The sequence below is a fragment of the Pseudophryne corroboree genome, chromosome 10 (genome assembly GCF_028390025.1).
Source record: "Pseudophryne corroboree isolate aPseCor3 chromosome 10, aPseCor3.hap2, whole genome shotgun sequence".
Classification (NCBI taxonomy): Eukaryota; Metazoa; Chordata; class Amphibia; order Anura; family Myobatrachidae; genus Pseudophryne; species Pseudophryne corroboree.
The window spans coordinates 346,904,135-346,929,205 of record NC_086453.1 but is presented as its reverse complement, the minus strand read 5'-3'; the positions used below and the strand labels follow the sequence as shown (position 1 = coordinate 346,929,205).

The following is a 25,071-nucleotide window of genomic DNA, read 5'->3' as shown; positions in this document are numbered from 1 at the left end:
TTCATTCCTCCTCATCATCATTCCTTTTCCTCATTTCCCCCTCATCATCATCATTCCTCCTCATCATTGCCCCTTATCAGCATCATTACCCCTCCTCTTATCAGCATCATTCCTCCTTCTCATTATCATCATTCCTTCTCATTTCACCCCTTATCATCATTCCTACTCCTCAACATCATTCCAGGAGTCATAACTTATTTAAGGAAAGCTGTTGTGCTGCTTACCTTTTTGTTGTGCCCAGACACAGTTCCTGAGTTCACAACATCATTATGAACAGCGGCAGTCTGGAGAGACGTTATGACATCTCTCCCTTCAGATATACAAGAGTTGGGAGCTGGGAGCAGGTGGAGCCTGGAGCTAGGGGAAGTGGAGCTCACACACTAACTGCTGAACCAGGAGTTGGAGCACAAGGAGCAGGCAGCTGCGGCGTTGCTTGCTGCGATGTGTGATAGTAGAGAGAAGAAGTCGGGCTCGTTGCTGCTATTGTACATTGTGGCGGGCTGTAGACAAGGTATGCGGTCAGCATACTGCTCGTTGGGATCCCGTCTGTCACAATACCGATGCTGGGATTCCGATGGGGGTACCATACCGCCGCCGGTATACCGTTTAGGTAGGCGATTCCCTTTCTATGGGTGTCCACGACACCCATAGAGGAAGAACAGAACCTGTGGGGAGTGTAGCTCGCCACCGAGCACGCAGCGTGGTGAATGCAGCGAGCCCGCAAGGGGCTTCATTGCGCTCACCCCCCTACCAGAATTCTACCGCTCGGGATGCCGACGTTGGTATACTGACAATCGGTATCCCGTGCAGCGGGATATCATACCGAACCCGGAGCCAGCAGCTACTGGTGGGCCAGCGGCGCTGAGGTGCTTAAACAGTAACATGGGTGGCACTGGCCACACCACACCACCCTAGTTAAGGCTCTCATAATACACTTCTATTACATTCTATACAGACATAGGACACTACACCCCAACATGACCTGACCACTAGACAGGACCATAATACATCTATTACACCCTATACAGACATAGGACACTACACCCCCCCAACATGGCCTGACCACTGGACATGGCCATAATACATCTATTACACCATATACAGACATAGGACACAACACCCCCAACATGACCTGACCACTAGACATGATCATAATACATCTATTACACCATATACACACATAGCACACTGCATCCCCAACATGACCTGACCACTAGACATGACCATAATACATCTATTATACCCTATACAGACATAGGACACTACACCCCTAACCTGACCTGACCACTAGACATGACCATAATACATCTATTACACCCTATACAGACATAGGGCACTACACTCCTAACCTGACCTGACCACTAGACATGACCATAATACATCTATTACACCCTATACACACATAGGACACTACACTCCAACATAACCTGATCACTAGACATGACCATAATACATCTATTACACCCTATACAGACATAGGACACTACACCCCAACATGACCTGACCACTAGACATGACCATAATACATCTATTATACCATATACAGACATAGTACACTACACCCCAACATAACCTGATCACTAGACATGACCATAATACATCTATTACACCCTATACAGACATAGAACACTACACCCCCCCAACATGGCCTAACCACTGGCCTTGACCATAATACATCTATTACACCCTATACAGACATAGGACACTACACCCCAACATGACCTGATCACTAGACATGACCATAATACATCTATTACACCATATACACACATAGGACACTACACCCCAACATAACCTGACCACTGGACATAACCATAATACATCTATTACACTCTATACAGACATAGGACACTACACCCCCCCCCCCCCCCTCAACATGGCCTGACCACTGGACATGACCATAATACATCTACAACACACTATACATACTGTAGTAGCCTACACTCCCAGAACCTCACAAATTGTATTATTGTAAATATGCACTTGTGTTATTACTAGTATTTTTTTTCTTCCACACTATGGAAAAGTCTTTATTTTATACATTTCCAAAATAATTTACTCTTATTTCCTCCTGGCTAAGAACAGATTATGCAGCACTTGTAGTTTATTGTATGCACTGATTACTATAGTCAATGTTTGACCAGTTTTCAGTGAGCGGTGGTAGGATTGGTATCATTAGTAATTAGCTGTAGGTCAGAGTGTACTCCAAACCTCCTAAGCGGATGGCAGAACTATCATCAGCAATCTCTCAGATATCGGTCTGCACTCACTTCATGGGCACAAAAATAGAGGAGACTCTTTGGTTGGTAGGGGAGGCACAGTCTTGGGGAAGTGCATTAAAGAAGACTCTTGAGATTATTTCATTTAGCAAAGTAAAACAGCACTAGGTTAAGTGGGTTACCGCTTTGCCACTGTCTACGGTCTTTGGGGGTTGCGGTTAACATGCCGACCGTCGGGAACCTCGCGTTCAGGATACCAACGACGAAATCCCGACAGCTGGAATACCGGCGCAACAATGTTATTCCCACTTGTGGGTGTCCACAACACCCATAGAGTGGAAATAGATCCTGTGGCTCTTGGCGCTCTCCCTGCTGCCAGCATTCTGGCGGATGGGATGCCGCCGCCGGGATATTGAGAGCCGGCATCCCGTCCGCCGGCGAATTGTATGTATTCTGTCTTTGGCCATGGGAATATGCACCGCAGTGTGAGCTCTGATTGCTATGCCCTGATGGGCAGAAAACACATTATCGCTGATGTAGTAGCTTTGCTTAGAGGACACTACCCTGTACTGTAATCACAGCATGAAGTGCATTTCTATGTTTATGTTACACCCACGCTCGTCTGTGTGCTTATCTATTCAGCCTAGGAATCAGTGATCCCTATTTATTTTTTATTGTTTGAATAGTAAGTGGAACATTACTAGGTGGCGGACTGACAAACTTATATGCACAAAAAAGGTAGAAACAAAAATGTCAACGGACCAATCAGAAAAGGAGACTGCTGAGTCGCTTAGGACGCTCTCCCCGTGGTGTTTAAGGTGACTGCAGAGGTTCATGGATATTTCAGTGATTTCCTTACAGTTCCATTTACCAATTGGTAGGCCTCAAGGGCCATGATGTCAGACATGTATCAAACAACTTGCTCTGAGAGTCACAATGGAGCCACACACCAGGGTCCCCAGCAACGCGGCCTTCCGTGCGTTTATTCAGTCGCAGCAATGACCGGTATTTGTTTAGCTCTGCTTTAACATTATGCTGTATAAATAACACAGAGTAAATCACCCTGGTTACAGCCGGACTGAGGGCAGAGTGCCATAGAGCAGTTATCATCTGTGTCATTCCCTAGATCTGCGTTACTAAGTCATTTTGTTGCTTTACCCTCTATGTTTGGCACTACAGATCCTTTTGAGGGGGCAAATAAATAATATATAATAACAGTCAGTATAATCAGTACAGTACTAAATGCAATATAGACCAATACTGTACATCACTATCACTGGTACAGATGGTGCAATACAGACACATATTATGATTTACATATTGGGGGGAGATTCAAATGTTTGAAAAGTCGGTTGGGTGTCTGTTTTTTCCCTGTCTATTAGATAGGAAAACACAGACTCCCAACTGACTTTTCAAACATTTGAATCTCCCCCATTATGTTGCATGTGCAGTTACTTCCCTTCCCAGAACAGTATGATGTAGGATGCTATAACCACCCCCCTCCTTCATACATTTCACGGATACAATTAGGTGTGGTACTATGCATAGTTGTGCACTTACCGTAGACACAGCGGGTGGCAGCCGATACATGGCAGAGCTACTGGTGGAGCAACTTGTGTAATAATAAGTCATCTCTGTATCACCTGTGTTCAAACAAATCCCATGAGAACCAACCAAAGATAGAGAACCAGACACAGAAACCAATATAAACAGTGTTCATGCTTTCTAAACAACGCATCCCCCCTCGCCCACCCGCCACCCCATGCACCCCTTAGTGCCCTCACTTCCACAGGTCCCAGAAAGTACCTCCCCGTCTTGTCAGGCAGATAGTGACAGCGGTGTGGAGACACTGAATCCTCTCCTGCATAGAGGAAACCCATATGACTATGAGGATATTTCCTTCCTTCCTCCTGTCTGACTCGCCTTCCCTGCTCCCACCAATACTGACAGGGAGACCACCCTGACAGCCAGATGGAGTGTGAGGATGATGGGGAATGTAGTCCGCAGAGCCAGGATGTGCGATATATTATATGACGGGGAAACACTATAAAGAGCACGTCCATGACTTTGCCTTCTTTTGTGAGCTCACTTCTATGTCTTTGTTATGTTCATTTACTGATATAATTCTGTGTCTGCCACTTCCCACTGTACAGTACTACGGATTATGTTGCTGCTTTATAAATAAGGGATGATGATATCAAGGCCAGCAAGGGCATTCGCCCTGTGTAAATGGTCCTGTACGATATACTTTGCCCTGCTTTCTGTACACTCACAGAACACTGCATAGAACATTAGGGGTTAAGATATCTCACACTGACCCCAGGTCAATAATCCCTAATGCAGGAACCTGCCGGTCAGAACCCATCACAACCAATTATATTTAACATTGTCCAAGTGTCTGTCTGATCCATACACCTCCGGATAAAGCTAACAATATATACACATTCCTTACATAATGAGTTGGATTCACATAATTGATTAGCTACTGACTGGACAGCTGACGTCTGAATGACCCCTTCCCTGGGTGACTATAATATTGATCATCTGTGAATAGTGGAACTAAACTTATGATGAAAACAGACACATTATAATATACTGTAGAGGAATATAAGCTATACACATCCCGTCTTTTCTGGGCAGCTCCATCCTTACCTCAAAACTAGATTTTGACTAAATAAATTGTTCTTTCAGACTGGTAGAGCTGAATTATTTTCACCCTTTACTTATGTCCAAGAATAAAACATAGTTTTATAGCTGCCACTACTAAACATTATTAAAACTATTTTTTATTTTTGGACACTCGGTTAGGTTAGAGTTGACACCTGAAAGCCCAGATCGCTGCCTCCTAATACATATTATATATATATATATATATATATATATATCTCTTATGTAATAGATTCTTCCTTAGTCATCTGATTAATGTAACAGGATGTGATGTCAGAATTAGTTCCTGTTAGGTGGGGTATAAAACTTAGCCCAGTCCCAACCTCATATCACCCCTTGATGAAATCCGGATAGGACGAAACGCGTTGGATTCCCCTATATTGACCTCCACCGTGCACTGAGATACGTTTTTTTATCCTTCAGAATCAGCTATTTATTGTTCTTGTTTTTTATTTTTTTATTTTTATATTTGTAATTTTGTTCAGCGTCTTTGTGATATTAAATATATTCTTATTAATTCTGGCTTTTAGGTTCCATTTCTAAATGGTCATATAGAACATTTACCTTGTATCACATTTGGTCGCCGTACCTCTACTCTTTTTATCTATCTATCTATCTATCTATCTATCTATCTATATATATATATATATATATATATGTAGGACGAAAAAAAGTACTGCGGCACTCGGAGACTTAACGTGTAGCAGAGTGTATTTCAACAAGTCACCATACAGAAAGAAATCAACGTTTCGGGGCTAAGCCGCCCCTTTGTCAAGGTGCAAGACACTGACAAGTACAAAACGGAAATTTATGGCCAGTTGAACAACGATGTCACATATGAATTATTACCCCAGGACCCCACCTCCAAGTATAAGAAGGAATTGGATGATCTATTGGATGATGCGAAGACCCGAGGAATAATATTGGTGAAATTATGCAAGGCGTTAAAACAAGAGCACCCGGAGGTCCCGGTATTTTTCACAGTCCCTAAAATATATAAGGACCTCCAGACTAAGTGTGCTTGCAATACTGACTATGTCCCGATCTAGCCCCTGTCGCATAGTGAGAATCGGGCATAGCCCGAATCTCACTGTGTGTATGGGCCTTAGGCGCAGTGCTGTTTCTAGCGGCGGGCGAGCCGTGCAACCGCACGGGGCGCCCACCGCGGCACTTTGCAGGTCCTTTTCCCCCTCCTCCCCCTTCCCGAGTAATCCTGTTCGGGGGCGGAGTTTCGCTAAATGATGCGGTTGCGTCGTGACGTCACGACGCAATCGCGTCATTCTGCGAAACTCCGCCCCCCGAACAGGAGTACAGATGACAAGAGGAGGGGGAGCCAGCTGGAAGGAGGAGGCAGCCGGCGCGGGCCGAAGAGCGGGAAGAGCGTCTTCATACTGCATGTAAGTATTCTATCTCTCTCTCTCCCCCCTCCCTCTCCCCCCACTTGACACTTGCCTGCAATGCTGTGTAAAATGGGGACTCTTGCCTCCAATGCTGTGTAAAATGGGGACTCTTGCCTGCAATGCTGTGTAAAATGGGGACTCTTGCCTGCAATGCTGTGTAAAATGGGGATTCTTGCCTGCAATACTGTGTAAAATGGGGACTATTGCCTGCAATACTGTGTAAAATGGGGACTCTTGCCTGCAATACTGTGTAAAATGGGGACTATTGCCTGCTGTACTGTGTAAAATGGGGACTATTGCCTGCAATACTGTGTAAAATGGGGACACGTGCCTGCCGCAATGCGTAAAATGGGGACTCGTGCCTGTATACTGTGTAAAATGGGGACTCTTGCCTGCCGTACTGTGTAAAATGGGGACACTTGCCTGCCGTACTGTGTAAAATGGGTGGCAACTCGTGCCTGCCGTACTGTGTAAAATGGGGACTCGTGCCTGCCGTACTGTGTAAAATGGGGACTCTTGCCTGCCGTACTGTGTAAAATGGGGACTCGTGCCTGCCGTACTGTGTAAAATGGGGACTCGTGCCTGCCGTACTGTGTAAAATGGGGACTCGTGCCTGCCGTACTGTGTAAAATGGGGACTCGTGCCTGCCGTACTGTGTAAAATGGGGACTCTTGCCTGCCATACTGTGTAAAATTGGGACTCGTGCCTGCCGTACTGTGTAAAATGGGGACACGTGCCTGCCGCAGTGTGTAAAATGAGGACTCGTGCCTGCCGTACTATGTAAAATGGGGACACGTGCCTGCCGCAGTGTGTAAAATGGGGACTTTTTTTTTCCTGTGGTGGGCGTGATGATATCAGATGAGGCCACGCCCATTTTAATGAGGGGGGGGGGCGCATTTTGAAATCTTGCACTGGGAGCCAAATTGGCTAGAAACAGCCCTGCTTAGGCGATATTCTGTAGTGAGGAGGGCTATTCTGTAATGGGGGAAGAAGGTTTTTTAATACTAAACTGCTTAAACAATGTGGACTGTGTGATGCAAAAAGCAGTGGTTCCCAAACTTTGTTGAATCACAGTGCATTAGAGTATCAGGTTTCTTTATATGACAATCCTTGTCCAAAAGTATCTTATTGATAAATTTTGACAAGTATTAAGTTCAGTAAGTTGGGTTTATATGTTATCCTAAGTTCAGTTACTGTATGTGGCTTCTGATTGCTTATTTTATGATTGGTAGCCACTATCATGGTACCCCTGCTTGCTCCTCTGAGGACCCAGCTTGAGAACCACTGTAGCAGAATATTACTTTACAATTTATTTGGTGAGTGTGCAGAGGATTAAATGTCACCCCAGTTTTAATTTCTTAACTACTTCTGCTACAACACAATACTTTCTAAACTTTTGAATGTGTTACATCAAGCTAATATAACGTGCTCTGCCTTTTGTTGGTGTAACTCCATGTACATTACATTTTGAAGTATTAATCCCACCTACTTTGGTATTGGTTCCGCCTGTATTTGATTTGGTGCCGCCCACATGAGGCCACTTTTAGAAAATTTTCCAGGGCCACTTTTGTTTACCAATCCGTCCCTGTGTTAGTTATATTTTAATAAAATTATGTGGTTTTAATATTTGAGTGCATGTATATTAAGGTACTATTAAAGTCAGCCTCGGTTCATATCCAAAATCTAATTGGATTATCCATCAAATACGAGCGCTCTGCAGAGATCCCCTTTTTGTATTTGTCCTTTTAGACCCATATTGGCAGGAGGTCTTTTCTTTGCAGAAGCTGCCACAAGTGTGCTATATTTGATAGAGAAAATTGGCTTTAGGGTTAATTTGCCTTCTGATAATAGCGAATTAAGGAAACCTACTAAATATATATATGTGTGTGTGTGTGTGTGTGTGTGTGTATATATATATATATATATATATATATATATATAGCAATACATACAGAGTCCCTGGCACTCCGGTCTTACGTATATCTTGCTCCGGTGCCCTCCCCTCAGATCAGCATCTGTAGATATCTCCTTTCTTATGGGCGGCACTCAGAGACTTTTATCAAACGGTTTTAGTGAAAAAAAGACCCCACCGGGCCGTTTTTATTGGTAACGTTTCGGGGTATAATCCCCTTCCTCAGACAACCAAAACAGTGAACAGCAGTGACATTTATAACAAGAACTGACCTGTGACCCTCCAGTGCAAGCTCCATGTGTGTCCCATGCTCCCGTACCGCAGTGGGAGACCCGCGACCGGAAGTGCCACTGCGGAACGGCGGCCGGGAGCATGGGACACACATGGAGCTTCACTGTTTTGGTTGTCTGAGGAAGGAGATTATACCCCGAAACGTTACCAATAAAAACGGCCCGGTGGGGTCTTTTTTTCACTAAAACCGTTTGATAAAAGTCTCTGAGTGCCGCCCATAAGAAAGGATATATTATATATATATATATATATATATAGATAGACACACACACACACACACACACACACACACAGTGCATCCGGAAAGTATTCACAGCGCTTTACTTTTTCCACATTTTGTTATGTTACAGCCTTATTCCAAACTGAAAAAATTAAAAAAATTTCCCTCAAAATTCTACACACAATACCCCCATAATGACAATGTAAAAAATGACGAAACGAAGAAATTACATGTACATAAGTATTCACAGCCTTTGCTCAATACTTTGTTGATGCACCTTTGGCAGCAATTACAGCCTCAAGTCTTTTTGAATATGATGCCACAAGCTTGGCACACCTACCCTTGGGCAGTTTCGTCCATTTCTCTTTGCAGCACCTCTCAAGCTCCATCCATTGGATGGGAAGCGTCGGTGCATAGCTATTTTCAGATCTCTCCAGAGATGTTCAGGTCTGGGCTCTGGCTAGGCCACTCAAGGACATTCACAGAGTTGCCCTGAAGCCACTCCTTTGATATCTTGGCTGTGTGCTTAGGGTCGATGTCCTGCTGAAAGATGAACCTTCGCCCCAGTCTGAGGTCAAGAGTGCTCTGGAGCAGGTTTTCATCCAGGATGTCTCTGTACATTGCTGCATTCATCTTTCCCTCTATGCGGACTAGTCTTCCAGTTCCTGCTGCTGAAAAACATCCCCACAGCATGATGCTGCCACCACCATGCTTCACTGTAGGGATGATATTGGCCTGGTGATGAGCGGTGCCTGGTTTCCTCCAAACATGACGCCTGGCATTCACGCCAAAGAGTTCAATCTTTGTCTCATTAGACCAGAGAATTTTGATTCTCATGGCCTGATAGTCCTTCAGGTGCATTTTGGCATACTCCAGGTGGGCTGCCATGTGCTTTTTACTAAGGAGTGGCTTCCATCTGGCCACTCTACCATACAGGCCTGATTGGTGGATTGCTGCAAAGATGGATGTCCTTCTGGAAGGTTCTCATCTCTCCACAGAGGAATGCTGTAGCTCTGACAGAGTGACCACTGGGTTCTTGGTCACCTCACTGACTAGGGCCATTCTCCCCTGATCACGAAGTTTAGATGGGCGGCCAGCTCTAGGAAGAGTCCTGGTGGTTCCGAACTTCTTCCATTTACGGATGATGGAGGCCACTGTGCTCATTGGGACCTTCAAAGAGCAGATATTTTTCTGTACCCTTCCCCAGATTTGTGCCTCGAAACAATCCTGTCTCGGAAGACTAGACAATTCCTTTGATTTCATGCTTAGTTTGTGCTCAGACATACACTGTCAAGTGCGGGACCTTATATAGACAGGTGTGTGCCTTTCCAAATGATGTCCAATCAACTGAATTTACCGCAGGTGGTCTCCAAATAAGCTGTAGGAACATCTCAAGGATGATCAGTGGAAACAGGATGCACCTGAGCTCAATTTTGAGCTTCATGGCAAAGACTGTGAATACTTATGTACATGTGATTTCTTATGTTTTTATTTGCAATAAATTTGCAAAAATCACAAAAAATGTTTTCACATTGTCATTATGGGGTATTGTGTGTATAATGTTGAAGGGAAAAAATTAATATATTCCATTCTGGAATAAGACTGTAACATAACAAAATGTGGAAAAAGTGAAGCCCTGTGAATACTCTCCGGATGCACTGTAATAAATATATACACCCACCTGGGACATGGAAGTCTGGCTGCCCGGGGCTGGCCATCTCAGCGGCGGCTGCCCCGCACCCCCCCACCCAGGGCATGTAAGTCTGGCTGCCTGGGGCTGGCCATCTCAGCGGCGGCTGCCCCGCAGCCCCCCACCCAGGGCATGTAAGTCTGGCTGCCTGGGGCTGGTCATCTCAGCGGCGGCCGCCCCACACCCCCCTCCCACCCAGGGCATGTACTGTGTGGCTGCCTGGGGCTGACCGGCTTGTCAGTGCAGCGGCGGACCCCCCCCCCCCCCCCGCACTCCCCTCCACTGCTTCACAAGCTGCAGTGCAAATGAAAGCTTGTGAAGAGATTCGGAAGCTGTTCGCCATCTCAGGATGGCGAACAGTTTAACGTTCAAACTCCGGAAAAAAATACTTTTCCGGAGTTTGATGAATGTCACAATTTCTGCATCTCCAGGGGAGTGTAGAAATTGTGACATTCAAAGGATAATGAATATGCCCCCTAATGTCTTGCCAGGGGTCACTGTTTGCACTGCAGCTCCCCATCCACAGCACCTCCAGACCCCCTCCCCCATCCGCAGCACCCCACACCCACCCCTCCCCCACCAGTAGCACCTCTGGAACCCCTCTCCCAACCGCACACCCCCTTGGAACCCACCCCTCCACCAAATGCAACCCCCCTGCACCTACCCCTCCACCCATGCACAGCACCTCCAGACCCCCTCCTTCATCCGCGGCCCCCCTCACCTACCAGCATCTACAGACCCCTTTCCCATCTGCACCCACCCCTCCCCCACCCGCAGCACCTCTGGACCCCCTCCCCCATCCGTCACCCTCTGCACCCGGCCCTACCCCACCCGCAGCACCCCTGGACCCCCTCCCCCATCCGCCATTGAGGTTGATTCTGGCCACAATACCCAAACCCAACTATCAAGACCACAATGTGTAGAGGAAGGTGGGACAAGTTCACAGGCTAATGCATCACAGGCTGGGAACAAAAAGAGAAGATGCCAAACCACATTCAGCAGGAGGGAGTTTGACATTCTGGTCACACAAGCCACTGATAAAGCATTTTAGAACATAAACAACATGGGCGCTGGGCAATGTGTCCGCATCTGGAGAGAAATTATTTTTTCTTCTTTTTTGGCCAAGCCTGAAGGGGATGTTGCTCAGTGGTAGGTCTGCGCACTGACCTTTGAGGGCCCTGCCCAGTGGGAACTTCTTCCTGGGCAGGGGTAGGGGATGGGCCAGGTATTGGAGCCTCCCTGAGACTGTGGCCAAGGAGGGCAGTGATGGTCTGTATGCCTTGTCCAATTGTGTTGTTGAGTTGGAGGACAGGAGTTGATGTCGCACATGCCTTGGCACACACAGGTGGTCAGGTCAGTGAGCCTGTAGGACATCTCAAGTACCTCCATGACTGACTATTTCTGCCAGAATCTCCGGGCGAGTGCTTTGGTGGGGGGTGCCAGTGTGGGGCTGGGCTGGTGGTATTTCCTGCCCCACACTTGAGGTGTCACTATTCCCCCCCCCCCCTCCTCAGCCTCAGTGAGATGCCCCTCCTCTGCTGTGTTTAGAAAACAAATAGTACAATTAAAGTCATATTAGTACAATTGTTCCAATTTATACAGTAAACACTTGTCTATATATTTTTCAAATCTTACCTTCCAAGGCATGTGGACATTCCATGGCAGGTGTGTCGGTGTCCATTTTGGACACACCTGCCACCTCCTCATAGGACACACACACCATCGCTAGTTCCTCCAGGTCTGTAAACTCCACAGTCTCAGGGAGTGGTCCTCCCTCTGTGGCCCTCAAAGCGTTCCAGTGCGCAGCCTTTTTCAGCTTCAGGCGGGACTTGAAGTCAGCCCAACTACATATGTTTTGGTGTTTGGGTGAAAGGAGAAGAAATTAACCGTAAGTAAATGTGATGCAAACTTTTGGAGCACATGTCATAGTATTGGTTGCTATAGGCAACATGACTTTGAATTTAAATCTTAGTTAATACATACTATAGTGTTTGCAAAAGAAGATAAGTACACACTATATGGGGCGCCAAATGACAATGTTGAACAATCAAGAATATGAAAAATATTTCAGATATATTGAAAGAACGTCCCTTCCAAATACTTGCAATCAGGCATGTACAAGGTTCTCTGATTTCGTCATAAGGAGGCAGATGATTTCATCAATAATCCAATTCGTGACGTCATATAAAAAATAGAAAGAAGGAAATACCTAGTGCAACACCTTTTTATTCCTTCACAGAGTGATAGCACAAATAATCCACATAAATAGCTTTTGATATAAAAATATTTTTAAAAAATTCTTTATGGAGCACATACAACGTAGCAAGTACTGGTTGAGCTGTGTGAAAAAAGGTTGCAATTACCAGATAGTAGGAGGATAATTATCCTCAGACAAGCGTGTAATAAGTCACCAGACAGCCTCCCGGGAAATGGCACTCTGGATTATCCGGCAGCGGCTCCCTCCACACACAGCAGACCACGTAGTTACAGGTTGTGCCAACGCGTTTCAGGCCTTACTAGACCCTTTCTCAAGGCTGATATGCTCCTTCTGAATCCTGCACTCCTTTTATTCTTAAACTAACCAATCACATTGCTAATTAGAAAAGCATTAACATCTGTAGAAAAAATGGTTTCCTCCATAAGTTGTTCCTGGTTGCCTTAGCAACCACTTCCGGTAAGGCCTCGTGATAAAAATATATCTAAAAATAAATTCTGTTTAAAACCACACACTACATGCATAAATTCTAGACAGTGAGCTCTCTCTCTGGATCCTTATAAATGTTTACCGCCACTTCTTCCACTGACCCAGAAAAATAAGCCCAGAAAGTGCAGCAGGAGGTGAGGGAAGTGGCCATCCTGCTGCACATGGTGCTCCCCGTCCCTGCGCGGTGGCCGGCGGCTGTGTAGAGCGCTGTATTAACTCACAGCTGCTCGCCGCCGCTCCCGCTCACCAGCCGGCCGCCGCCAGCCACGAGCCACCAGCCGCTAGCCTCCCGACGTCGCCAGCAGCCCACCGCTCACTGCTGCCAGCAACAAATTAGGTAATGTTCCCCTGCTGTCACCTCTCTCCCTGCTGTCCCTGTCGTCACTCTCCCTGTCGTCCCTGTCGTCACTCTCCCTGTCGTCACTCTCCCTGTCGTCTCTCTCCCTGTCGTCCCTGTCGTCACTCTCCCTGTCATCACTCTCCCTGTCGTCACTGTTGTCACTCTCCCTGTCATCACTCTCCCTGTCGTCACTGGCTCTCCCTGTCGTCACTCTCCCTGTCGTCACTGTCTCTCCCTGTCATCACTCTCCCTGTCGTCACTGTCTCTCCCTGTCATCACTCTCCCTGTCGTCACTGTCGTCACTATCCCTGTTGTCACTCTCCCTCTCGTCACTCTCTCTCTCCCTGTCGTCCCTGTCTCTCTCCCTGTTGTCACTCTCCCTGTCATCACTCTCTCTCTCCCTGACGTCTCTCTCTGTCGTCTCTCTCCCTGTCGTCTCTCTCTCTCCCTGTCTCTCTCGCTGTCGTCACTGTCTCTCTCGCTGTCGTCACTGTCTCTCTCACTGTCGTCACTCTGGCTGTCCCTGCTGTCACAATTTCAGCTCATTCAGTGTGGTACAATGTGAATTTCGGCTCATACAGTGTGCTACAATGTGAATTTTGGCTCATTCAGTGTGTGACAAGGTGAATTTCGGCTCATTCAGTGTGCTACAATATGAATTTTGGCTCATTCAGTGTGCTACAAGGTGAATTTCGGCTCATTCAGTGTGCTACAAGATGAATTTCGGCTCATTCAGTGTGCTACAAGGTGAATTTCGGCTCATTCAGTGTGCTACAAGGTGAATTTCGGCTCATTCAGTGTGCTACAAGATGAATTTCGGCTCATTCAGTGTGCTACAATGTGAATTTTGGCTCATTCAGTGTGCTACAAGGTGAATTTCGGCTCATTCAGTGTGCTACAAGATGAATTTCGGCTCATTCAGTGTGCTACAAGGTGAATTTCGGCTCATTCAGTGTGCGACAAGGTGAATTGCGGCTCATTCAGTGTGCGACAAGGTGAATTGCGGCTCATTCAGTGTGCTACAAGGTGAATTTCGGCTCATTCAGTGTGCTACAATGTGAATTTCAGCTCATTCAGTGTGCTACAAGGTGAATTTCGGCTCATTCAGTGTGCTATAATGTGAATTTCGGCTCGTTCAGTGTGCTACAAAGTGAATTTCGTCTCATTCAGTGTGCTACAAGGTGAATTTCTGCTCATTCAGTGTGCTACAATGTGAATTTCGGCTCATTCAGTTGGCTACAATGTGAATTTCGGCTCATTCAGTGTGCTACAATGTGAATTTCGGCTCATTCAGTGTGCTACAAGGTGAATTTCGGCTCATTCAGTGTGCTACAATGTGAATTTCGGCTCATTCAGTGTGCTACAAGGTGAATTTTCGGATCATTCAGTGTGCTACAAGGTGAATTTCAGCTCATTCAGTGTGCTACAAGGTGAATTTCAGCTCATTCAGTGTGCTACAAGGTGAATTTTGGCTCATTCAGTGTGGTACAATGTGAATTTCGGCTCATTCAGTGTGTTACAATGTGAATTTCGGCTCATTCAGTGTGCTACAAGGTGAATTTCGGCTCATTCAGTGTGCTACAAGGTGAATTTCGGCTCATTCAGTGTGCTACAAGGTGAATTTCGGCTCATTCAGTGTGCTACAAGGTGAATTTCGGCTCATTCAGTGTGCTACAATGTGAATTTTGGCTCATTCAGTGTGCGACAAGGTGAATTTCGGCTCATTCAGTGTGGTATAATGTGAATTTTGGCTCATTCAGTGTGCTACAATGTGAATTTCGGCTCATTCAGTGTGCTACAATGTGAATTTCGGCTCATTCAGTGTGCTACAATGTGAATTTGGGCTCATTCAGTGTGCTACAATGTGAATTTCGGCTCATTCAGTGTGCTATAATGTGAATTTCAGATCGTACCGTGTGCTATAAAGTGAAGGGGGCACCAGTACTAGATAGTATAAGGGGTTCTACTACATGGGGCACGCCCCCTTTTGGGTGACCACACCCCCTTTTCTGGAGCGCGAGCGCCTTCGGCGCGTGCATAATTACATCCTTGACTTTTGCATACCCCCACTTCAAAATTTCCACTTCGACCACTGTATATATATATATATATATATATATATATGTATGTGTATATATATATATATATATATATATATATATAGTGATGTGCAACGGAAATTTTTCAGGTTTTGTGTTTTGGATTCGGTTCCACGGCCGTGTTTTGGATTCGGACGCGTTTTGGCAAAAAAAACCTCCCTGAAATTTTTTTTGACGGATTCGGGTGTTTACAAAAACCCCTCAAAAACAGCTTAAATAATAGAATTTGAGGGTCATTTTGATCCAATAGTATTATTAACCTCAATAACCATAATTTCCACTCATTTCCAGTCTATTCTGAACACCTCACAATATTATTTTTAGTCCTAAAATTTGCACCGAGGTCGCTGGATGGCTAAGCTAAGCGACCCAAGTGGCCGACACAAACACCTATCCCATCTAGGAGTAGCACTGCAGTGTCAGACAGGATGGCAGATTTAAAAAATAGTCCCCAAACAGCACGATTCAAAGAAAAAAAGAGGTGCAATGAGGTAGCTGTGTGACTAAGCTAAGCGACCCAGGTGGCCGACACAAACACCTGGCCCATCTAGGAGTGGCACAGCAGTTTTCTAGCGAGAGGATGAGTGCTTCCATCCTCATGTGAATCTGAACCACTAGCCATGAACATAGGCCAGGGCCTCAGCCATTCCTTGCCACTCCGTGTCGTAAATGGCATATTTGCAAGCTTACGCTTCTCATAAGACGCTTTTAATTTTGATTTTTGGGTCATTTTACTGAACTTTTGTAGTATACTTGACGACACAGAGGTAGAGCAGTGGACTACTGTACCGTACTGCTATATATATATACTGGTGGTCACAGCAACATTCTGCACTGTCCCCTCCTACTATATACTGCGCACAACTAAAATGCAGCACAGGTATGGATGGATAGTATACTTGACGACACAGAGGTAGAGCAGTGGACTACTGTACCGTACTGCTATATATATACTGGTGGTCACAGCAACATTCTGCACTGTCCCCTCCTACTATATACTGCGCACAACTAAAATGCAGCACAGGTATGGATGCATACTATACTTGACGACACAGAGGTAGGTAGAGCAGTGGACTACTGTACCGTACTGCTATACATATATACTGATGGTCAGCAAAATTCCGCACTGTCCCCTCCTACTATATACTGCGCACAACTAAAATGCAGCACAGGTATGGATGCATAGTATACTTGACGACACAGAGGTAGAGCAGTGGACTACTGTACCGTACTGCTATATATATACTGGTGGTCACAGCAACATTCTGCACTGTCCCCTCCTACTATATACTGCGCACAACTAAAATGCAGCACAGGTATGGATGGATAGTATACTTGACGACACAGAGGTAGGTAGAGCAGTGGACTACTGTACCGTACTGCTATACATATATACTGATGGTCAGCAAAATTCCGCACTGTCCCCTCCTACTATATGCTGCGCACAACTAAAATGCAGCACAGATATGGATGCATAGTATACTTGACGACACAGAGGTAGAGCAGTGGACTACTGTACCGTACTGCTATATATATACTGGTGGTCACAGCAACATTCTGCACTGTCCCCCTCCTACTATATACTGAGCACAACTAAAATGCAGCACAGGTATGGATGGATAGTATACTTGACGACACAGAGGTAGGTAGAGCAGTGGACTACTGTACCGTACTGCTATATATATACTGATGGTCAGCAAAATTCTGCACTGTCCTCCTACTATACACTACAATGCAGCACAGATATGGAGCGTTTTTCAGGCAGAGAACGTAGATATTTTCAGCACACTGAGCACAGATATTTGCAAGCACACTGAGCACAGATATTTGCAGCACACTGAGCACAGATATTTGCAGCACACTGAACACAGAAACTGAGAGAACGCTGCACGTCCTCTCGCTTTCATCTCCAATGCACGAGTGAAAATGGCGGCGACGCGCGGCTCCTTATATAGAATACGAATCTCGTGAGAATCCGACAGCGGGATGATGACGTTCGGGCGCGCTCGGGTTGACCGAGCAAGGCGGGAAGATCCGAAAAATAAGGTAAAAATACCCAAAGGTATTCGGGCGCTGTGAGGCGAGTTGTTTAGCTAAGCAGCAGCCAATAATACGGGAAAGTCAATCCCTGGAAGGAAACTAGGAGAAAGAAGGAGGCTGCGCTATCAGAGGAAAGAACAATGTCAATCACTAAATGTGTAATTTAAAACAATTTATTAAAAACAATAATTCTTTAAAAAGCAGTACTTCTGTGCAAGATAATATGCCAAATATATGCAAAAAATGGATTTTACCAATTATATGCAAGAGTTGGAGTTTACCCAAGGTATTGGTACAGGATTGATGGTTTATATTCTCTAGGATCCGTTCCACATTTTGCCCATAAATGATACGTCCAGTTATAATCCACTATGGAGAGTCCCTTTTAGATGGTAATTAAGAGAGTCCATGAAAAAGTTCCATATGCCGCTAGAGGATTATTGCAGTGTCCAATAAATGGTGAATACCTCATGCAGTGCGGAGATAGGATGGTGCCTCTCTCGGACTCCTCTGGATAGCTGGTCAACGGTTTGGGCTGGTTTGGGTCCAATTCAAAGATGTCCTGTTCCAAAGGGTAAATACCTGACGCGTTTCGCTGCATAGACCTTGCAGCTTTTTCAAAGGGAAGATCCGAGTCTGCCTCGGAACCGTGTAAAATGGGTGAAGTTCGGGGGGGTTCGGATCCCGAGGAACCGAACCCGCTCATCACTAATATATATATATATATATATATATATATATATATATATACACATACACACACATACATACACATACATACATGCACACTGTATATATATGTGTGTGCTTATTTATGTGTATTTTTATTTGTTCCCTTCTCAAGGAAGATTGTGTAGTTTTGTTCTTTTTGGGGAGGTTGACCCTTTTTTTTGTTGCCTGGCCTTTTGCCAGATTCCTCTCTATATTTATCTGTTGGTACGTATATGCATGCTCATAGGTGTGTGTTGTATGTTGGGGTGTTGGCTTTGTTTAGTGTGTTATGTGTTAAATTTTGTGGTTTGGACCACTCAAGTCCTTTTTTTTTGTAACGTAAGTATATATTTTTCCAAATAGACTTTTTAAGGTAAGTATATGCATGCTCATTGTGTTGTTGTGGTTGATTTTGTGGGGTAGGATTTGTAGTGTAAATTATGTTCAAACTTTACTAAAATGTTTGTATTCCTTTCCTCCTGGTGTTCTACATTTATATATGGATTATGATACAGAAGTGTTTTATTAATTTTGCAAATATTTTAATGATATTATTTGTTAAACACATTGGTTGTTGTTTTTACACATTTTTTCCCCCCCATTTTAAGATGCTGGTAGCAGCATATCTAGGCTCCGAAGCTGGCCAACCACAACCTGACCCTCATCCTCGAAGGCAACGGAGGCGTGCAAGGCCTACTATATTCCGTACTCGTGTCAGCCTTTTTGGTATGTCAGATGATGAGGTTGTGCGACGCTATAGGCTGCCCCCTCATATCATCCTAGAAACTCTCTCAATAATAGAGAGTGATCTAGATAGATCAATTCGGCATCCTACAGCAATACCAGCACTGACACAATTCCTTGCTGTGTTACATTTCTGCACCACAGGTTCCTACCAGCACGTCACGTGGTTGGGGTGCTGGTAGGCATATCCCAGAGAGTTATGCAGTTCATATCAATGCCATTGGATGTGGGGTCCTTAGCTGTGTTGAAGCGGAAATTTCAGGAAGGTGGTTGTTGCTTCCCACACGTTATTGGGGTAGTTGATGGGACACATGTTCCACTTGTGGCACCAAAACATAATGAAGAAATCTATAGGAATTGAAAGATGTTCCACTCTTTGAATGTGATGGTTGTTTGTGGTCCATCCCTCCAGATCCTGTCCCTGAATGCCCGGTACCCTGGAAGTGCGCATGATTCCCACGTCATTCGGCAATCAGAGATACGGCAAAAATTAAGACGTTGGAAGTCCAAGACACGTGGCTATTGGGGGAGTTGGATTGCCATCATGTAGTAAAGGTTTTTTTTATGTTGGACATATTTTATACTTATAATTGTATTGTGTTTTTACAGGAGATCGTGGATATCCATGCACCCCCTGGCTCATGACTCCTTACAGCACACCCACACCAGGGCCACAAACGGCATTTAATTCCGTGCTTACAGCCACTAGGCAGCTGGTGGAGTGCACAATTGGCGTCCTTTTAGGACGCTTCCGTGTGCTCCACCGCACTGGTGGCGATCTCATGTATTCGCCGGAAATGGTAAGTAAAATTGTGGTCCGGTGTGCAATCCTGCACAATATTGCTGTATGGAGGCGTGTGGAGCTTCCTCAAAGTTAGGAATTGTCCCCAGAGGATGAGGAGCCAGGGGTTGGCCGGACAAGGAGCCGAGGCTCTGAGGCCCAGTGGGGACATGCCCTTAGGGCACGAATTGTCCAATTGTAAAGCGCAATGGAATTTGCTGCGCTGTATAAAAAACAGTTAATAAATAAATAAATAATAGTCCCACAATATTTCAGGTATGCTTATGTTAGCAACACGTTAGACAAGTGATTATGGGAGTATTTATAGTGATATTTGTGCAAGGTATAACATATGTCGTTCCAGATTTGATTTTGAAAAACATTATTAACTTAGTTTGTCATATAATTATTATATTTGTATGTGTTTTGAGTTGCTAAATAACTTTATGTGAATTTTATATGTATGTACATGGGCAATGAACACCAGTATTGTTGTGCTGTTAGCATATATCTTGTATATAACATAATTGTTATTATATTTTTTTTAAAACATTTTTATGGTTCCAAGTAAAATGGAACATTGTTTTAAGTTCTGGGTTTTTTTTTACATGCAATCCTCAGTTTTAATATATGGTTTTTTTTTACCCTCAACATATCCACATGTACACACTAATACAACAATCCTGGATTGTTTAGTTGAATGAGGAGTCCAAATTTGGTGAGTTGTAATTTTTTTTTTTGGTACAGTGAGGTTTTTAGCAATGACAGTAGCATATAGTCGCATGTGCATACGCAAAAGGCCACAAACAACACAATGTCATTATACAGTAATATCAATAAAGTTTATCATTAAAGATGACACCATCATAGGTGTCCTCCAATCAACTGTTAGCACACAGTATAAATATTAGCCCCTGTGATTAAAATGCCATTGGCACCATGCGAGCTGCCGCCTTCTCCATGAGGTAGCTGCAGCTCCTAACTGCTGTGATGGACCACCGCGTAGGCCCTGCGGGGCTGTATGTCCCAAACACACGGAAGCATGCGGACTACGCGGAGGTCCGCAGAAGACTGCGGACGAGGGTCCGCACAAGAAGGACCATTGTCCAACTTGAGTGGCGGTGGTCTGACCTCCGTCGCCGTTAGCCCCAATTGCTGGCGCAGCTGCGCCAGCAAATAAGTGCGAGTGTGTAATCCACACTATCATTTGTAATTGCATGAGTGTGTTTTTTTTTGCATTAAAATATTTAGCAATATCAGCAAATATTAAAAAAAAAATTATATAAAAAAGGCCTGTAGTGTATGTACAGTATATAGGCTGTGTGGGAGTGGCCCATGAAGGACACACCGGAGAATGTAGTGGTAGGGGTCCATGTGTTGGGATGTGGCCAGTCTCCTGAGAGGGTGTAGACAGACACCACTTTGTTTTGCCAAACAAGTTTAGAGTGCGTGGACTGTGCCCTTTCATAAATATATACAGTAAACATTACAAATGCACGCATGATAATAACAATGCAATGCTGAGAGATGCCCATAATCCTGCTTAGTCTAAGTTTACATATGTCTTATGTATAATTCAAGTGCACAGTCTGGAGCATGATCCCTAGAGGTGTAGGTGGTGGGCCAAGACAGAGTGGGCCACCGGGGAACTCCCGTGTACTCCTGTGGCCCAGTACTTTCATGTATGTCTGAGGAAATAGTAAAATATTATGTAACATTTGTTTGTTTTTTAATTTGAGAAAACACTGTATATCACATAACAACAGATTACGAATGTATATAAAACACCAAAAAAAATAAAAATAAATTATGATATTGATTACACAATGGTAACATATGCGAAAAATAAAATTCAAAATTTGAATACTATTGTTTCATTTAAATAATAAAATAAAATAAAAAAATCTGTGTTTCTATCTCCTTAGGCAGAGCACAGCAGGCAGGTGGCAGGACCTTCAGAAGAAGGTCCCTCCCCCTCTCAACCACCCTCTCCCCATCAAACATCCTCCCACTCTCAAGCACCCTCCCCCATCAATCTGCCTCCTCCTCATCCTCTCAAGCACCCACCCAGCATCATTGTCTCCTCTTTCCCCTCTCAACAACCCTTCCCCCATCAAAACACCTTTGACATTCCCACACACCTCACAATCAGATCCTCCTTCCCCCATTCAACCACCAACACCCTTACAAGACTGTGAATGCCAAATTGATTTCTCACAAATATTTAAAATGCCCGCTCTAATATATATTGTAAATGCCTGCACCTCTTATTACCATATCCCATGAATGTGTGCTATACATCGCAAAACACTGCATCCCATAACAGAAAACAATACACCCACACATTATCTGAGTTCCAAAGCTCATTGATGCATATATTTGTTATTAAAAGGATATGGATTCAATATATATTACAAAGTACAGTATACCTATAGTTACATGGTAACACTCACACAGTAAGCAGTTAAAACATACAGTTACATACAATTACATACAGTTACAGGCCAGCGATACAATTACCATTCCCTCCAATGCATCTTATGTCTCTCTCGCTGTAAATAAATACAGGAACTGAACTGGCAGCAAGTCCATCATCCTCTGAGACCAAAAAGCCATTGAGCTCCTGTGTGATCAATGTGTTATCTAGTTTCTGGGGGAGGGGTTCGCGATGAGTCACCAGTCCCTTTGTATATGGTAACATCCAAAGGGCTGGCCTGAGTTTCCAGTCCACTGTCCTAATAAGAGTGATTTTAGCTGTTATACATTTAATCATAATTATCCGCTGCAATGTCCCACAACTTCGCAACAAGCATCAAATGAATCTACAAATCAATCTGGTTGCTTCAATAGTAAACATGACCGGTCTATCTTGTTTTGTTCAAATAATACACATATTATGACACCACTCCATCATATACAATTCTAAATCATCATGATGTCTGGCGCTTGATACCATCACAATTATGTACTGCATGAAATAAGTGTCGAATCCATGTGGCATGTCCGTGTAAATGCGGGTGTTACCATATATTGCTGTGCTCGCTGCGCATGTTTGCAAGTATAGCGACTTATGTGTGTGTAGTTTGTATGTTCTCTTTATGTAATATTTTTGACTTTGACAGTCCACCCTTTGGCAGCAAACAATAACTGCCATCAATTATTAACATAAGAAAAAAAAATATTTCATACCATAATCGGTGACCCAGACACAAGTATGTATGCATTTCGCAAATCAGACACTTTACTATATTTGGGGAAGACAGGGCGAAGGATGAGACATCCTCTATATGCACTCGGCGGTCACGGGACCACTGGTTGGGTGTGGGACAACATTCAACCTATAGAGTATGCTGGGACAGTGCTTTGGCCTATAATGTCTGATTTGCGACGAACATTTCACACATACATGTACCTACGTCTTTGTACACTGATGTTTGGATTCGATTGAGGTTCTGCTGGGTAGATGAAGAAGACACAAACAAATCGTGACAGTGACATAACATTTTCATGATCTACATATTCCTATCATTTTCTGTGTTTCCATTTCTGGAACGTATGCTAGGTCTGTTTAATAATTGAGCAAGGGTTATAAGTAGTGTCCCTCCTAAATAACATAAACCTTCAGAGTTTGGGGAGAGCCACTCATAAACATTTCTTCCACATATATTAATGAGCTCTTTATCTGCAATGTGTGAATAGCCATTGTCTGATTGTTCCTGATTACCTCTGAACTCCATAACTACTAGAACTTTGATTTTTCTCTGACTTTAACAAACTGATCGGCTAATCCTGGGATCCTATAAGGAGATCACTCCTTCCTACAGAACCAGTTCCAGTCCCACACTCGACTCCTCATAAAAAAAACCTCGCAAAAATAGAATATCCTGAAAGAAAATGTTTGTCAGCGGGAAAGAGAGAAAAGAGAAATAGAACAAAACAACTCTTGTTCATAACAAATCAATTACAATGACTGGTCTTTCTGCAATCCTTTAGTACGCTCAGGTAGTGTTCAACAGTGCCGCCTCTCAGTCTTCACGGAACAGAGTCTCTGGTGATACGAGGTTCTCTTTGCCTTGCTCTTTGGACACACAGTTCACTTGGAACACACAGCTCACTTTGCTCTCCACCTTGCTCTTTGAACACACAGTTCACTTGGAACACACAGTTCACTTCGAATACACAAACTCGATGAATGTGAGCAATAAACTACTTTGTCACGAGTTCTTTCCGGGTCAGCGACCTTCTTGCAGTGGGACGAGTGGACCCAAATCTCTCTTTCGGCGACCTTTAGTGCTGTCAACAAAACTTGGCATGGTCCTTCCCACCTGTCTATTAGGCAACTTGAGCCTTACACAATCACACAGTCTCTTGGTTCACAATCAAGACAATTAGCATTTGGCATACCAGCAATCAACAGTTTCAAGTTCTTTTGTCAAGTTCTCAAATGCTGGCTCATCTCAACAAGGTACTGTACTGTCACCTCATTGGTGTATTTCTGATCATTGTGCGGATCAATCATGACATGAGGTTGTCTTCCAAAAACAACCAAAAAACACAAATACCAAAACAAAAACAAATTTCGAAGAGGGTGATTCGTTAAGTGAAGATCTGGGAGTGGTTCCGAAGCTACATAATACTAGTTTGCAGTATCTATGATCACAATAGTACAATTTCAAGCTTTGCTCCTACTTCTAGGGGTACCATTATCTACACACAAATTTCTGCGCAATTTTACTTTGCGGTAAACACAGCAGCACCCGTGGCGGCAGGAAATGCCTCTACCCAGTTTGAGAAAACATCAGTGCACACCAATACATAACAATAATTCCTAAAGGGTGTTAACTGTACGAAGTCGATTTGCATTTCCTGAAAAGATCCGTCTGCAGGAGGGATATTGGATGGCTCTGTTGGTATTGCTTTACCAATATTCTTCCTCAAGCAAGTAAGACAGGTCATTGCTCTCTTACCTGCATGAGAATAGAATCCTGGCGCACACCAGTAGGCTCTCATCAGTCTGCACCTACCCTCTTTGCCTAGATGAGTCAGACCGTGTGCCACCTCAGCTAGACTTTGGAGGTATGCTCTGGGGGCTACTGGCTTACCGTGTCCACCTGCCCACAGTCCTGAGGACTCCTGGCCATACCCCTTTGTTCTCCAGACTGCCTCTTCCTGCAGGGAACACACATTTTTTGTATTTTAATTTTCTATCGTGTTTGCAATGTAGAGTATCATGAGCATAACTCAAAAAGAAAA

The 25,071-nt window shown here is 44.3% G+C and overlaps 1 protein-coding gene across 2 annotated transcripts in view; it reads right to left on the bottom strand.

Annotated features, from left to right (window-relative positions):
* ETS1 (ETS proto-oncogene 1, transcription factor) overlaps window positions 1-3,835 on the bottom strand; it is a 184,002-nt gene extending 180,167 nt beyond the window's left edge. For both annotated transcript variants that reach the window (XM_063943664.1, XM_063943665.1), the window contains exon 1: window positions 3,780-3,835. In XM_063943664.1, coding sequence (XP_063799734.1) covers window positions 3,780-3,809 — 30 coding nt within the window. In that variant the 5' untranslated portion in view covers window positions 3,810-3,835. The remainder of the gene's footprint in view (window positions 1-3,779) is intronic.
* Between the last annotated feature and the right edge of the window lie 21,236 nt (window positions 3,836-25,071).